The sequence below is a fragment of the Catharus ustulatus genome, chromosome 2 (assembly GCF_009819885.2).
Source record: "Catharus ustulatus isolate bCatUst1 chromosome 2, bCatUst1.pri.v2, whole genome shotgun sequence".
In the NCBI taxonomy this organism is placed as follows: Eukaryota; Metazoa; Chordata; class Aves; order Passeriformes; family Turdidae; genus Catharus; species Catharus ustulatus.
The window spans coordinates 49668525-49684896 of record NC_046222.1 but is presented as its reverse complement, the minus strand read 5'-3'; the positions used below and the strand labels follow the sequence as shown (position 1 = coordinate 49684896).

General features: G+C 36.5%; 1 protein-coding gene across 4 annotated transcripts in view; it reads right to left on the bottom strand.

Annotated features, from left to right (window-relative positions):
• Window positions 1-4918: 4918 nt before the first annotated feature.
• The window catches only part of LOC116992888 (tumor necrosis factor receptor superfamily member 19-like), a 57662-nt gene continuing 46208 nt past the window's right edge, over window positions 4919-16372 (bottom strand). For all 4 annotated transcript variants that reach the window (XM_033052988.2, XM_033052989.2, XM_033052992.2 and 1 more), the window contains 5 exons: window positions 13488-13652; window positions 12108-12233; window positions 11250-11352; window positions 8937-9337; window positions 4919-7165 (listed from right to left, as the gene is read on the bottom strand). In XM_033052988.2, coding sequence (XP_032908879.1) covers window positions 8944-9337; window positions 11250-11352; window positions 12108-12233; window positions 13488-13652 — 788 coding nt within the window. In that variant the 3' untranslated portion in view covers window positions 4919-7165; window positions 8937-8943. The remainder of the gene's footprint in view (window positions 7166-8936; window positions 9338-11249; window positions 11353-12107; window positions 12234-13487; window positions 13653-16372) is intronic.

The window sequence follows — 16372 nt, the reverse complement described above, 5'->3', positions numbered from 1 at the left end:
AGTACAACTTTTATGCAGTTTTTTTCTTCTGTCTCTTTCCACTCCTTTTTTTGTTTTCTTTTGTTTGAACTACCCATAGGCAGTGATCCAATAGCAGACTTTTAAAGAATGGGTTGTTGGTGTGGGTTGGGGTTGATCTGGTCAAAGATGTGGTTTTTGTTTTTTTTTCCTGGCTTGGTTACTGGGCCAGAGGACAGAGCAGCAGTAACAGCATGAAGCAGTAGCTGATTCCAGGGCCATCTTCTGGGTGGCCATATGTCTGCCTTTTTTTTTTCCATGAGAAAATGTAATGCAAGTTAAGCCAAATCCGAATACAATCTCTTTTTTTTAATTTTGTTTTGTCCAAAACCTGAAGTAATTAGCAAAAGAACAGAGATTGTCAAGCATTTAAACCCCCAGCTCTTGCAGCATGGAGTGTGACAAGGCCAAACCAAAACCCAACTTCTCTTCCCTACGATCAGGTAAGAACTGCAGGAGTATCCACAAAGGAGCTGCAGCAGCTGTAGACCTTGGACTGGATGAGAAGCAAACATTAGAAAGCAGATCCAAGGAAGCTTTGAGTCCAAAATTTTTAGTTGTTTTTGGGTCACCCCCTCAGCTAAGAGCTAGTAATAATTTCTATTTACTTACCTCTCACAGCTGCTGCAGTTACAACACTGATGCATCCGCAGAAGGCACAATTTTGCATCTTTGGGGATTTTTAGGCTTCTGAGCACTTTTACAGCTTATGACTGCACCTCTAGGCTTGCAGAGGGAAATCAGCTGCAAGAGGCAGGCAGCAGTGTGTGCTGGAAGTACCAGCCCTGCTCCCTGCTCTCCCCTGCCTCCTGCAGCTGTTGCTGCTGCCCCTGCTGTCCAGAGTCTACTTGCTGCAGAAAGGCAACAAAAAGATTTCTTCTCTAGGAAAAGAAAGCATCCAGGCCATAAATGCCACAAGCCCTCCTCAGTGACACTCTGTACATTAGGAAACATCATCTGATACTTTTCAGGAATGTCTACTACAGCACTTGCCAACACCTTGAGTAAACTCCAACACTATCTATTTGCTATTGAAAGTCACAGGAGATGTAATTTATGGCATTCTTGAGCTCTTCCCTGCTTCTCTCATTGTATTAGTGAGAAGGCTGAACCCACAGGGCTTGCTTCTATTAACCCGTCAATACAACAGGCATTTTATCACCTAAAGGATTTGAAGTCTCTTCTGCCTCAGTCCATCTGTTCTGCCAGTTAAGAAAACAGTGAGTGAAGATAACTTTGTGGTAGTCCTTGCCCATAAAAAGTTGATTAGTCCTCGTTGAGTAAGCAAGAGATCCTTCAAAATCTGAAGTATATTTAAAGAAATATTTAAGTTGAAGATTTCATTAGATTGAAGGTTTAACATGAAGAGTATCTGCACAAACCTTCCCAGAAAAAACTTCCTTATGTGAATTTTCACATTTTGTCTAGGTATATAAATTTTTTTGATAAAGGTTTTTTGTCTCTTTATAGTCTCAAAACATCAAAAAGTGTGATGTATTTTGGCAAAATTCAAGTGTTATTTGCTGGAATATTCTGGGTCTGTTTTGATATTGCAGTCAGAATGATATTCTCTCTCTTGCACTGGTGCAGTGTCTCCTTCAATTGTTGAGCATCCTCAGGGATAAGGTTTAATGAAGCTGAAACTGATAAAGGAACACTACAACTGTTGTATCTAACAACATAAACCAGCACCAGGTTGGTAAAAAATTTTCTTTTTTCTCTTGCAACAGAGAGACAACAAATGGCCAAGCTGATACTTGCTGCTGAATCACTTCAAGTTAAACTCAGCTACCTGATGTTGCTGGAATCAACACCAATATGCAAGAAAGCACATTTGTAAGGTATGGACAAAACTGGCATGGTAAATGCTGTTACTCTCCTGATTCCAGATCTTCCTCATTTTGCTTTGGGCTGGTGCAGATTTATGTGTGTTTAGGTAAACATGAAGGTAGAGAAATAAGGTGGCTGTAGACTAGTGCTTTACTTTGGCTTTTAAAGTATGTTTTGCAATGTAATGGCCTCCTTTGCTCTTTTTTTTTTTTTTTTTTTTTTTTTTTTTTGGTGCACGAAAAGCCAGCTATCCTTTTCTCATTCTTGCTTTGATAACAAATAACCTCTGCTGCTGCCATTTTGTTCAGTATTGGTGGAACACCCATTTTGTGAAACTTTTTACCCCCCCAAAGCTCCCATATTGGTCTATGAAATGTCTAGGGCACTTGAATGCTTGATCTGAAAGGCATTTTAAAAAATTGATGCAGAACCTTTAGTTGTTTGGGTTTTTTTTATGTTCTCAGTTCATTCTGTAATCTCTGCCACATGCAGAATAAGTGCTTGGGTGGTGTACAGGTCTCCCCTGAACTGGTCCACAGTGTTCTGTAATTTCCTCAAGTTTAGGACTTAGCAATAAAATTACTAACTGACCTGGACAATGCCCTGCCTCAGGTCATGATCAAGGTGACAAGTTTATTATTTTGTACACATTCTGTATTTATATATGTTTATCGTTATGTTCCAATGAACTGTGTGATACAGATCTAGGTCAAATCAAAATGATCTCTGGAAATCCAAAGGTTTATTAATTTTTCTAAACTGTAAATCAGTGCTCTCCCTTAAACTGTTTGTTACAGCCAGATTTTGATATATTAGCTGCGATATTTAGGGGAATTTTTGCATACTAAATAGCAGGTGAATTGTCCCTCCATAAACTGAGACTGGGCAAAAGAAGTGGAAAACTCCACAAAGATTGAGGCTCAGGGGAAGTACTTTCTAAAAGCTGCCTTCTCTTTTTGTCTGCTCTTCCACTAATGCTTTAGAAAAGATGTCATTTATAAGCTTTTGAACATGCCGAATCTCCTTTTGTCAGATCAACCAAAAAAAAAAAAATAAAATCCAACTGTGATAAGGATTTAGAAAATCATATTATGGGAAAACCCCCTCAGCCCTACTCAGCTGACCCTGCTGTTGAAGCTGTGGTGCTGTGTAGAAGCCGCAGTGTGCCCCCAATCTGCCACCCTCTCAGTCAGTAGGCTATTAGAAAACATTTCCTCTAATCCCATCATTCACTGCTGTTGTGGAAAGCAGCAGGCTCCCCAGCAAATCCACCCACGCTTGTTCTTATCCCATTGAAGGCGCTACCTTATTGGACATAATCGAAATGGCTCATGTGCTGCTGTGTGAAGAGCAAGTGGGCTTTACCATCACTCAGGCCAAAACTAAATATGGATTAAATTGCTCCCTGCCAGCACAAAGTGTGCATTGTGTGGCTCTGCTCTGCAGTGCCCAGCCTCAGCTTTCTCCATGCCTGATAAAACACTGCACCCTCCTTCAATCCCCCTTTCTTAAAAGGGCAAAACAAAGCAGCAGTGTCTGCGCTGGAATGTGCTGCAGGTAGCAATCTAAACCTCCATCACCAAAGACAGTGAGAGGATTAATTTAATGCATGGAGGTTGTTGCTTGGAGGGACTTCATAGGAATGCAAACCAAAGGCCCTCAAAGAGACCACAACAAAGGGAAAAGCCATGTGATCTCAAACTCCTGGTAGGATGAGGAGCGCTGGATTAAGGGCTTGGTCTACCTTATAGAAAAGGCAGGAAATACAGTTGTACTGAATATCAGTGCAAGCAGGGAAAAGATTTTGGGGTGGGTGGGATTTTTGGAGACCTTCTGGAAAGCTTGGATGGAAAACTGCAGCCTTGTTAATGACATTTATATAGTAATTGATGTGAGCAATTGTCAATGCAAATTTAGTGGTCATGTATGTCATGTGTTCTGAATTGTACTTAGTTTCCAGATAAATAACAGTTTTTAAATTTCTGTTTGTTTATTGATTACATTTTTTAAAATTTTTGTCGGGGTGCTTCATTGCAATCCTGGCAGTGCTGAGAGTCACGAAGATTCCTGTTTTGGCACAAAGAGGCTTCCCAAACATTCCACGTGCTGTTGTGCAGACTTGCAGACCTCCAAGTGATCTCCAAGGACACTCAGGTGGGCTGGGCATGTGAACTGCGGCCATTTGTGACAGTCACAGTAGAAAACAAGTAGAAGAGTGCTCAGGAGTGCAGCACATGGACACATGGGTATAAGGAGTCCTTGCTATTCTGGGAAGGTGATCCCCAGTTAAGCTCTGAATTGTGTATGTCAAAGAATGTAGAAATAGCAGCATTACACCAAGAGCCAATGTGAAATTTCCTCAACTAAACCAGAGACAGGGACACAGCAGCTTTTGAATGTGTCCCGAACTTTCCACCCAAAAGTCAAGGAGTGCTATCACACTCCAGCAGAAGCGCTCTGGCTTTATGTTATCTGCAATCTCTATCTGGATTCAGTTTCTAGTCACTGCTTATGGCTTTATCAAATGGACCAATTTTATGCAATTATCAAATTACTCTTTCTTCTCAATCTTCTACTCTTGTCCGTCAGACTGTGCCACTCCTTTCTTAATCATTTAAATTGGGGCCATGACTCCAATCCTGCTTCAAAAATACATATCCTCTCATTATTTGCTTATCTGTCGTGTCTGAAACAACCCTAGTGGTGTGGAGCACCAGGTTCTCTTTTCCAAGACTTTGTAAAGACAGCAATCTGTCTTTTTTCTCCCAGCTTTTCCCCTCTCCTTTTTTGAGAACAGAATTTTTAAATAGTTTTGAAACACTTATGATTTTAAGTATTGATGTTAACTTACTGCTTCTTTAGGGTCCTCCTGCTTGAAGAATGATGTTACTGCTAAACCACAAACATCTCAAGACAGAGATGTACCAAATTCTACCATAAGCTTGATATGATTACACTATCATGGAATTCTAAAAGAATTAAAAGAATTCATCATTAAGTTTGTACAGAAAGCTATTATTCATTTGAGGTCAACAAACCAAGACTTGTTCATGTAACATTTTATTCACAAGTAGAAAAAGTATTACAAAACAATTTATACAAGATTTTAATTTACATTTGCTAAAGGAATATTTAAAATAGCACTGTAAGTCCCTAGACATGACATGTGGGCAGTCTAAATGCAGTGATAGTGGATGCTTTCTATTGGCATGTACAACATTGCTTGCCACAGGCAATATAGAAAAGACCAATTTGGTTAAATTAAGAAAAAAAGTATATACACATAAAATATACACATATATTTTAAAAACACTCTCTTAAGTTTTTCCTCCCAATTTGCTCTCAAGCTTTCACTCATTAAAAAAAAGCCGAAAAACAAAAACCCCAAAAGAACCCCAAAAAGATCATCTTTCTCCAGGGCTGCTGGATAAAAATAATTATACAAAGTTGAAATTCCAATGAGAAAACATACTGTGGCAGATGCTGGCAAAATTTTTGAACATTGCTTTTCAAGTACTGTTATTAGTGAAAAGCTAAATCTCTGTATGTTCTAAAAATATTTTGCCATATACTGAAATGCACGTTGGATTTTTTTCTATTTACAAAGTATATACAAAGAAGCACACATCTCTTCATGCACACATAGTGAAAAATGTTTTGTAACTTCTTAAATGTATGAAAGTATACAAAGAAATTATTTAAAACTACTAATATTTAAATATATATGTGAAAGTATTTATCCGAGTAATTGTACTGTATAACTGCTTATTATTCCATCAGTGACCAAAAGGTGATATCCACTACTTAAAACACCAAACCAAACAACAGCAAAAAATCACTTGGGTAACTTGTTCACTTTGTTTTGAATTTGGGAACTGTGCTTTTGCACAAATGAATAATCTCAGTGGTGAAGAGCTGGAACGTCTCTCTGCCATGGCTGCCTGAAATGTTTTTAGCTATTCTTGTGCAGGTGCAACCTTCTTCAGTGTGCTCCAAACCAAAAGTCTTTTTCCATAATGGATTCTGAATACTGTCTCAACATTTCCATTGCCACACATCTGTGGAAAGATGAGTAATACTTATTGCCAATTTGCATGTGTTTCACTGATTGCTTTGCTTTAGTCAAGGCACATTGGGTACTTTAAGGAATAATTGCTAGAGTTCATCACAGACAAGTGTGAGCCTGTTGAGCGTAATGAATCAGTAGAGGTTACTGGGATTATCCACAGAAGCAAACAATATTTTAGGGATGAAAATGGCTGGAAAAAAATAATATTAAGGGATGGTGATAAAGCAAACCACTTTTTATATTTTGTGGGGAAAATTTGAATTGACACAGTATTACAGTGAAAGGGGCAGAGTGTCCTGAATGAAAGGGACTCCTAAATGGATGAATTAGTTCACCAACAGAGCTTGACCCTTAAAAATAATACATCAATAAAAAACCTTGGTAACAGTCTCACTGTATAAATACTTTCATGGCACACCTGCTGTAATCTGACATTTTGATCTGACAGTTGATTACAATTATTTCAACATTCAAAATTATATGCTATAACAAGAATTGCTGTATTCCAATACTGAGACTACTAAACACAATGTCCTTATCTATATTCTGACCTTCATTAAACTAAATCTAATTTACAGCTAATCTGCTGCTACACTTAACAGAGCAATGCCACCTCCCAAAAATGTAATAATTGGATGGAGGGGACTTCAACCACACATACTGTAACATGCTAATTCTCTAACTTCCCAAACTAGCTTATTGACTATAATGTAATACACAGTAAAAGCTTCAGTTTATTAATAGGTGATCCTTTTATAAACAGAAATGGATTTTATGTCCTTCAATTGCAGGAATATTATTTAAAATTAGAACCAGCAGAGAAAATATCCTAATGCATGCACAAATCTGCAGGCAGAGTAGCTGGCCCCATGTTGTCCCACATCTTCTGACACCTGTAGCCATATTTGTAGCCCCTAAATACAGAGAAGTATTTTTTTTTCTTGCTGTAGTTACATAAACTATTAAGCTCAGTCCATTAGACGTTTTGAGACTCTGAGGAAATAAAAAGAGAGATTGAAAAGGTCATAAAATCCACTTTCAGTGTCCTCATAGGATGCTCCTTGAAGTTTAATTTCACAGCTGTTACAGCTCAGACACAATTGCTCAGAAGGTGTGAAATGATGCCATTTTTTCCCAGCTGGTTGGAAACCATGCAACACTGAAGACCAGACTATGTTTGTTGAGAATCAGCAGAGGAGTGTAAGGGGAAGCATTCAGCTTTAGTACTGAGAGAAATAGCTCCAGTCCCTAAAAAAAACACAGAAGAGTGGTTACATAAATTCATAAAAAACCTGTATGTACTTCTATTAAAAGTATTAAAACCCACATTAAAAAGCTTAGACTTGTGTGTAAATATATAAAAATATGCTATATTCTGATTTTGTTATTCTTTTGAAATATAATGATAAAACATTGACCGATGCAAGACTGTAATACATCCACATGCAGTATGAAGACATTCTTGCCTCAAAATACTTTTCAAAAAAGACATGAATGATGAAGAATAACTGGGGAAAATGCTATAGACTGAGACTAAATAATTGTCTTGGAATTATACAGCTGGCCACTGTTCATCCTGAAAATACATCTCTAGTAAGCCTAGTCCTGGTCTTGTCCCGTGAACATGACTGAAATTTCTCAGCCAGAAATGCACACATGATGGTACACTGTAGAGGCTGAATGGGGAGAAATTGTACAAAATGAATTAGTAGGGTCTATTATAAGAAAAAAATTGAAGAAAAACTTAATCCTCCTAATGACCTTGATTACTCAGAATTATACACAAATCTCAGTAGTAAATAGAGGACAGGAGAAAACTAACAAAGCTTACACGATTTTGAGATGCTAGAAAAGCTGTCTTCATACACATAGGAATCAATAAGAAAATTGACAGTTCATACACCGTAACAAGTCTAGTAAAAGAAAAGCTAATTTTTGTAGTCATATTTTGAAATTCTGTAGTTCTTTTGATCTAAGAAAACTCTTAAATAATATTAATCACATACCTATGGAATTGATGCATGGTTTGGTGGGAAAACACCCACAGAACTTCTGATTTTTAAAATCTTGTTAGTGTGGAAATGCATTCCCTCAAAACATCAAGAACTGCTGGGAACTAGCAGTGTTGAGATGTGAAGTTGTATCCATGTCACTGTCCCTTCCTACACACAGCTATAGAGTAGGACGGACACCAAATGATATTGGGCACACAGAGAAATAACTTGCCATCAGCACACAGGCCATAATTTGGGATCCTTTCACAGATTAGTTACTTGGGGCTCCAGATTACTTCCAAAGGTAGAGAGTTCCATTTTAAAAACATGGAGCAGCTAATATTCAAAAAGATAAAATGATGAAGCTGTATCAGAGTGACTTTTTGCAACAGTTCCACTGTTACATAGTTGAGACAATTGTTTATCACATTTTTTGCATTTTGACCTCAAATCTGCATTTTCCCTGAGCTTTTATAGACAAAGTTGCATTTTATGGACTAACTTATGTTTTATCTGATGACATGGGAATATAAATGGCATTATAAGGCATTTGAGATTCTCTTTTGTTTCTACTAGTACTACAATAACTCCACAGAAAGGCTTTGTAAATCGTTTTGGATGAACACTTGTACGTCTTTTATGCTTTGTTTGCAATAGGCGAAGTTCTCACTCATAAACAAAGGCTAGCCTCAAACAATGGTTTGGTCATAAGGCTATTAAAATGAATTTTTCTCTTGAAATTTAATGAAAAAATTCCTTGATAAAAGCTGACTGGTGCACAGACTTACCCCTGTATTCTGGTTAATATTATTTCAACACCACAGTTTGCGTAATTGCACCTTTCAAATTCAGTTAATGATTTAAAAATGTGAAACTGCTGGGTCTCTTGTAGAGGTTTAATTTCAGCAATAGCTAGGTGTAACCTATGGAGAAATACAACCCTACAACTTCTTACAATTCTATTTTTATCTAGCTCTACATGCCTGGAGCACTCATTCTCATTCCTCTGTAGTTATGTTTTTTACCTCTTTATCAGTCTGTAGAGTCATTTGTTGTTCCATTACACTTTGTCTTTGGCTGGCTTTCAAGAGTCACCGAGTTCTGAAGTGATGAAGCTTCTGTGCACGTTCTCTGTTCGGAGATTTCAAAGGACTTTGCAACATTTCCCTCAAGAGACTTAGCTGAAATAAGTATTTCACTTCGTTCCTGGTTACTATCCAATTCAACAGCAGCTGCATTTTCAGTCTCAGGTCTGCAGGATTTTGCAGATCCTCCAGCCAGTTCTGAATATGATTCACAGATAGAAATGCTGTCACAACAAGCTGAGTTTTGCATAAGAGGCCAAGCATCTGGAATGTCTCCACAGGTAGAGTGTGAAAGAGAACCAAGGAAAGCAGGAATCATTTCTCCAACAGAATCAGAAGCTCTGCAGAAGGATTAAAGGTACATGGTTTACAAAGCATTCCAGAAAATATTATCAGTATTTAAATTATTTGTCATTTATAATTATAGGTATTTCAAGAAGATTTAACAGTGTTATATTAATACTCTAGAGACATCCTGTACAAACTAATTCTATTGAGAAGGAATACAGTTTATTCCTTGGCTGGAAATGACAAAAACTCTGGTGAGCACTACTTCAGACAGTGAATCCAGAATTCTACAAAACATGAACTATAGTTGGGGTTGTTTAGGGTCAGAAACATGACAAAAATACTGTAGTAGCATTCAGATATAAATACTGTCACAAAGAAGAAGAAATTTTTTTTCTCAGTGCATGGAGAGTGGAGTATTAAGACAAGATGTAACAGGCTTAAAGTGCAATAACAAAGATGCTTGGGCAGAGTCTAGAATCTTCAACACCAGGGGAGTTTGGTTGGTTTGGGTTTTTTTCTCCCCCAAACTATAGATAGACAAATATCTCATGGAAGTAAAAGAAGTAAAGTGGCTTCAGACTGGGAATAGGCAACAAGGCTTCTTGAAACTTTGTGTTGCTTTAAACCTGAAAACACATTCATTTTAGATTTTTCATTTTGTTCTGTCTAGTCTTCAAAATGTGAGTTTTTCTTCTATTCTTTTTTACATGGAAAGGACGTAATATAAAGAAGAGCAAGAATTATTTTTATGTTACAGAAAATGGAAGAAAGTAGAAGTGGAAACTCAGTATTATCTACCTCAAGTTATATGTTTTATTTCCAAAAGCTATCTGCAGATTTTTAAAAATGGAAGGGCTATATTAAGTCTGATATGCAGTGTGACAAAACTTGTCCCATATTTACATGCCTTTCTCATTTCCAAAACGTGATGCTTTAATAGCTTTGGTATACACACAAAGCATTTTCAGAGATGAGGCCAAAAGTCAGGACATTGCACCACAATTGAAGGAAATACATTATTCTGGCAAAGGAAATTGGCACAAGCTCCATTTCTACTGGAAGGAACCACAGGATCTTTGATGTCCACATGCATGGATATGACAGTTATTTTTAAAGCCTTAACCAAAAGATTCCTCAAAAAGTACACAACTCTCTATTTGTCAGCCTTGGTGGGATACAAAGATGACTCGAGCTTGTTAGTATTTAAACAAGTTGTTAGAGAATCTCAGATATTTGTACTTAGGTCACTAAGTCACCGTGCACAACAACACTCATGAAGAAGCTGCTTCTACATTTTTAGTTACATGTGGCCATAAGAACAAAACAGCTGAAGGCCAAGTTAAACCTCATATGGAAAATTATTCTAGCTAAAAGAAATAAATACATCCTGTGTTAAAATCTGTAACCAGGAAACTCTGAAGGACACCGTAAATTTTATATATTTAGCTCATGGCCCTGCTGTAAAAATAACTGCCCTACTACTGCACTTATACTCAGCTGATAGGGAGAAAATAAAGGTTAAAACCTGATAGAAATTCAGAAATATTAGATATTTCTAATCTTGAAGTTCTAAAGAGTTCCTTAAAAAAAATAAATTTTCCTATCACTTGTGAACCATACCTCAGTCCAGTCCCCCCAGATTCATGAGTTTATTTAGCAGCTTGCTAATCTCTAGCAGAAGAGGGGGAGGCCAAAGCCTCTAAGGTGCCACAGAGTAAAAGGAACATTATCTGCTTGTGAGAGAAGCCACTTCTTCAGAGAAACCATGGGTCAAGTCAGCTTTTACTAAGTAATACTTGATTTTTTTACCTTAAAACTATTCTTGCTCAACATGGGATGATATGGGTACAGTTTATCAAAATCCCTCATTCCACTTCAAGCAGCTGTTGTCTCTGTATAAATATTGATTTGACTGCATAAAAAATACTTCATGTTTAATACACATTTGTAAAAGTAAGTTACCTTTCATTGAGTGTGGTCTGTGAGTGGAAAGCACAACTGTGACTGCTGTGCTCCATGCTACAGGTTTCATCACAGCACAGTGAGGGAATCAAGTGAACTGGTCCTAAGGAATGAAAATTAATTTAATACTGTTAAAACTGTCAAAGCTCTGTACAAACTTAGTCTCTGTTCTTTTTCAAACTTGAGTTTGCCAGTGACATTATTATACATGGATTGAGGAAAGAGATTTCTTGCAGTAAAAACATTTTTAAAAAACATCTTTATTCCTTTAAAATTGAAATATATATAAAAGCCAAGTCTTTCCCCAAAGAGTAATAGAGAAGCCAGTCATGAGTACTTATGTTTGAAATTAATTTTCTTCTCAGTTAAATGCACTTAGGTGGAAGCATTTTGAGTTAAACTATCAGGATGATATTTAAACCTGTGCTTTTGTGTTAAATTATGTATTTCTTAATGTACTAACTGCATCTGTTCTGATATGACTTCACAAAATGGCAATGGTATGAATTGTCCAGGTTGTTAATGTCTTTTGGTATTCACACCACATTCTTAGATATTCTCTGGTAAATCCTTCACACTAATGTAAGTCTCAAAGCCAGATGCAGTGCTATTCTATTTTCATCAGAAATAAATGAGATAGACATTTTAACATTTTTTTTTCAAGTGAAGTCACTGAAATGAATACCGGAAAAAACAACAAAAAAAACCCCAAATAGCTACTTAAAACCCCTTCCTGCTTATTAAGAAATTACGCTAGGACAAAGGGTAGTTTGACAGTGTTAGCTCTGCAGTTAAATTTAATTGTCACAACTCAAGTGTTAGATAAAATAAAGTCACCTTTCAGTAGACCTAACATACCACATGTCTGTGATGTACTTCTTTGGCACTGGCAACACGTTCTGTGGTCATATTCACTTAGCCGTGGTCTATCAAAACATGATAACTCAGAGCCATTGTAGTGAATGTCTTGTGATCTCAGAGACCCTTCAAACAGAGTGAATAAAAATCTATGTCAGTAAGAGTTACCCTTTCTCCTACCAAGAACCCTCTCTCTTCACAGAATGTGTAATTGTCACGCTATAAAGTATGTCCATACATTTCCCAACTGAAAGATCCAAAGTGACCATGTGGCTTCCAATAACGTAAACCACAGATTTTGCAACAAACCCTAGAACAGCTGGTTCAACTATAGCCTCTTCTAGGAAGACATCTGCTCTCATTTTGATGATTTGAGAGTATATCTTATTCACTGTTACATTTTTGCAGTGTTTAATGATTCTCAGTGATTCCCATCTGAAATTTTCCAGAGTCAGCTTTCAGCCACTGGGATTTTATTTATATTGCCTTAAAGAGCTTTATATTAACAGCAGACTTCCTTTAATCTCTATAATTGTAGGCAAAGGCAAACAAGTTACTGCACTTCACTAAATGAAGTCTGAATTCACTGTGTCAGAATCTTTTGAAACTCCTGTGTAAAGCAAATTCTAGATTAGGAACAATTCTTACAATGCCTCAGTAAACCATTTCTGCTTGTGCTGAAAGCAGCAATAACATCAATTCATCCTAGACAGTATTCTTGTTTGGCATCCAGGGTTCATTAGATGCTACAAACATATCTTAACAAAATTTTTATGAAACTTTAAATGGAACTAGAGTGCTTTTCATTTTATTCTTTCTTAATTTAAATTAAGAGGCAGAAAAATGTTTATTATAAACAAATTACATTGATGAACTTTTATGGATTTAAAAGAAAATTGCAAATATAGTAATTTAATTCCTCTTGAATATGGCCATAAAACCAAAACTGTAAAGGACAAATCTCTCATCTACACTGGCCGCATTCATTATCTTGATGACGTAATCTGTGTTTCACAATACCATTTGATGCACAGATGTTTCAAACTGATATTTCCACATTGACATTGCAACTCTGTAATGTCCCATCTTAGACTGTGAATAGTCCAAATGTATTTGTGCAGCATCTAGTAGAGTATGGCATGGAATGGATGCAATTGGAGTATTTCTCTGCATTTACACAGCATTCTCTCAGTAGCAGCTGAAACTTCCACACTGAGCTGGCAAACTTGGATGGGGTCCTGGACTCTGCTACATTGACCATCTCAAGGCTAAACTTGCTCAAATGATGTAGACATTTCACTTCTTTATCTACAGAGAGATCTTCCAAACTAACACCACTCTATAAATATTACCAAGAAACAGTAATAACTGGAAACTTACAGCTTGGTTTCTTCTCCATGAACTGCCTCTTGCAATAGATAACACAAAGGATGAGAAGAGCCAAGAGCACTGTTGCAAGTGCACTGCAGATAACAGCTGCCAGAGCAGTGTCTCGAGGGCTAGAAGCAGTTGAAGGGATCTTCACAAGATTTACCTTGGTGGTACCTGAAATATAATTAAATAATAATTAAGGCAAACTGCAGACATTTCCAGAATATAGTCATGTAAATGAAAGTCTGGGAAACAGAAGAGGTTTGTGGCACAGGAAAAAATAAAAGGAAAAAAGAGAATGTATTTGTTAGTCGCACATATAGACAGATATAATTATCAGCATCCTCAGTAGAAAAAGTAGTTTTAGAAAAGATACATTGCAGAATGAGCGGAGATGCACACAAACACATTCAGACTGTCCATGAGAATGGAATCAGATCTCAGCATGAAAACAAAGACATCTGAATGTTTAATGTTACATGAATTTAATATGGAGAACATTTCCTAGTGTAGAGTTGAGAGAGTGATCCACTAGAGGGAGTCACAAATACATGAACTTCCCATAATAAGGAAACTTTCTGGGCACTGAGACACCCACTGAAGTTCAAATGCTGTCAAAATTATGATCCTTCTTTGTTGCTTATGTCATGACACCATGGTAATTTCCAAGATCAAATCCAGGATTTCAACTCTGTCAACTCTTTTTCTTCAGGGATTTTTTTTTCTTTAAATACTAGATAATACCTCAATAATAAGTCAATATTCAAAAGATTGACTTTATACCCAAATTAGTGAAGACTTAATCGATGTTGCCAGCTACAAATATTTTTACCTTTAGGTGGAAAGTGAAAAATATTTTTAAAGGATCAAAACTTTAACTGAAACTGTTGAAACTGTCTTAAATTATATATTTTAAAATTAAATGATATTTAAACAACATATGAATTTTGACAGACCACCTATTTCAATCTACTTTAAAGTCCTCCTAAATTCAATAAGAAAAAGGAATAAAACATAGAGTACTTCAATGACAGTGAAATTTTAAGAAACCACAAACCATATTTTACTAACTTACAAAAATAAGTTACTGTGTCTATTTACCCCAGAAGACATTTGGCTAAAACCTAAAGACTATAATATCCAAAGAAATGGTCCATGCAGTCATAAGTTTAAATTGTGAGATGTCTGCCAGAGTACATGAAAACCTCTAATCAAATTGTACATAAATACAATTGTTCAATATCATTACTGCAATTTCATAATGGCAGGAGAGAACTTCCAAGCTTAGTTAGTGCAATCAGTGGAATTATATTACTCAGGAATAATTTTCTGCAACAGTTATGGTATTTCCTTTACACACATCAAATATGGGCACCAAAGGATTTGTGGTACCATATTGCTTTGTTATAATGCCTATAGAGATTGACAAAACCTAGGCACTTTGAAAAATCTACTTAATTCTAAGACTTTAGACCACTTAATGCCAAAGAAAACACTATATTCTGTGAAATAAAGGTTCCAGAAAATTAAAGAAATAACCCACCAAATCCATGAAATAGAAACAGTTTCTGCAGTTTATAGCATCATGTAGTTGCTAGTAAGTAGGGTAATATAAAAAGGCCAGATCATGGCCATTATTAAGAAGAAAGTAAGTTTAATTGTTCATTTCCTGAAGAGAAACAAAGTGTTACTGCTTTTTCATCTGCTTAAATATTTCCATTTACCTTCAATTTGTACTATTGTGTTCCACTGTCACATCAAAATCTGAAGAGCAAATTCACAGCAGATATTTTTCACATGCTTTCAACTCACCAAATTGCACCGAGTGGAGCAACTGGAGAAAGTACAACAAAGAGCCACAAAAATAACTGAGAAACTGGAGATTCTCTCTCATGTGATCAAAGTTTGAGAGAGCTGGGATGGCTCATGCTCAAGAAGGCTCAGGGAAACCTCATCAATTTGTATAAATCCTTGGAGGGAGTGTGCAGAGAGGACAGAGCCTGGCTTTTTCCTCAGACCAGAGGTGATGGACACAAACTAAACACAGGAGGTACCCTCTGAATATCAGTACACACTTTAATAACTCTGAGACTGACTGACCACTGTCACAGACTCATTTCCTCTTACATAGTTATTACCTACCCTTCTCCTCATGTTCCTCTAATTCCTACTACTCACAGAGCTAAGTTCTATGGCGTCTTTTGCAAATCTCCAATGTTACTTTCAAAGAAAATGCGGTGTCACAATAATTTTGTTATAACTAGGATGCTCTTGATAGGAGCACCTCAATCGTCCACAGAGAAAACTTTTCACTCAGTTTCTAGGATTCTTGTAGCTGAAGTTTTAAGTTTATAGTTATAGCAGACTGAAGAAATTTCTGCATGATGTTCCAGGATATCTATGAGAAGCAGTAAATCTCTATAAAAGCCTATCTCTAAAGCAATGTGTGCTGGCTTTGGTGGGAAGATCAGACTGTGCTTTGGTATCAGGTTTTCAATTTTAGTCAACTGCCTGATCTAGTCTTTAGAAGGTTGGAGAGAGACTGGACAAGTATTTAAAAACCAGACAATAAAAAAACTGATTACAACATCTTCAAATACTTTTCATATCAATATACCTATTTGTATTAATGTACATAAGAGTACTAAACAGTACTTAGTAATTAGGTCTCCATAATTTGCAGAAAAAAGAATTGTCAGTTTTGGAGGGCAAAAAGTAAATAGAGCACCGGAGATGAAACTTCTATATTTTGCTCCCTCTTCATTTGCTCACAAAATACAGTTATATGTATGGTTACATATTACATATTCTAGGAAAATATAAATTATCTATTTCTTTAATGGCCATCAGCAATATTCAAACTGGAAATACAGTGATTTCATTTTAAATAGGGA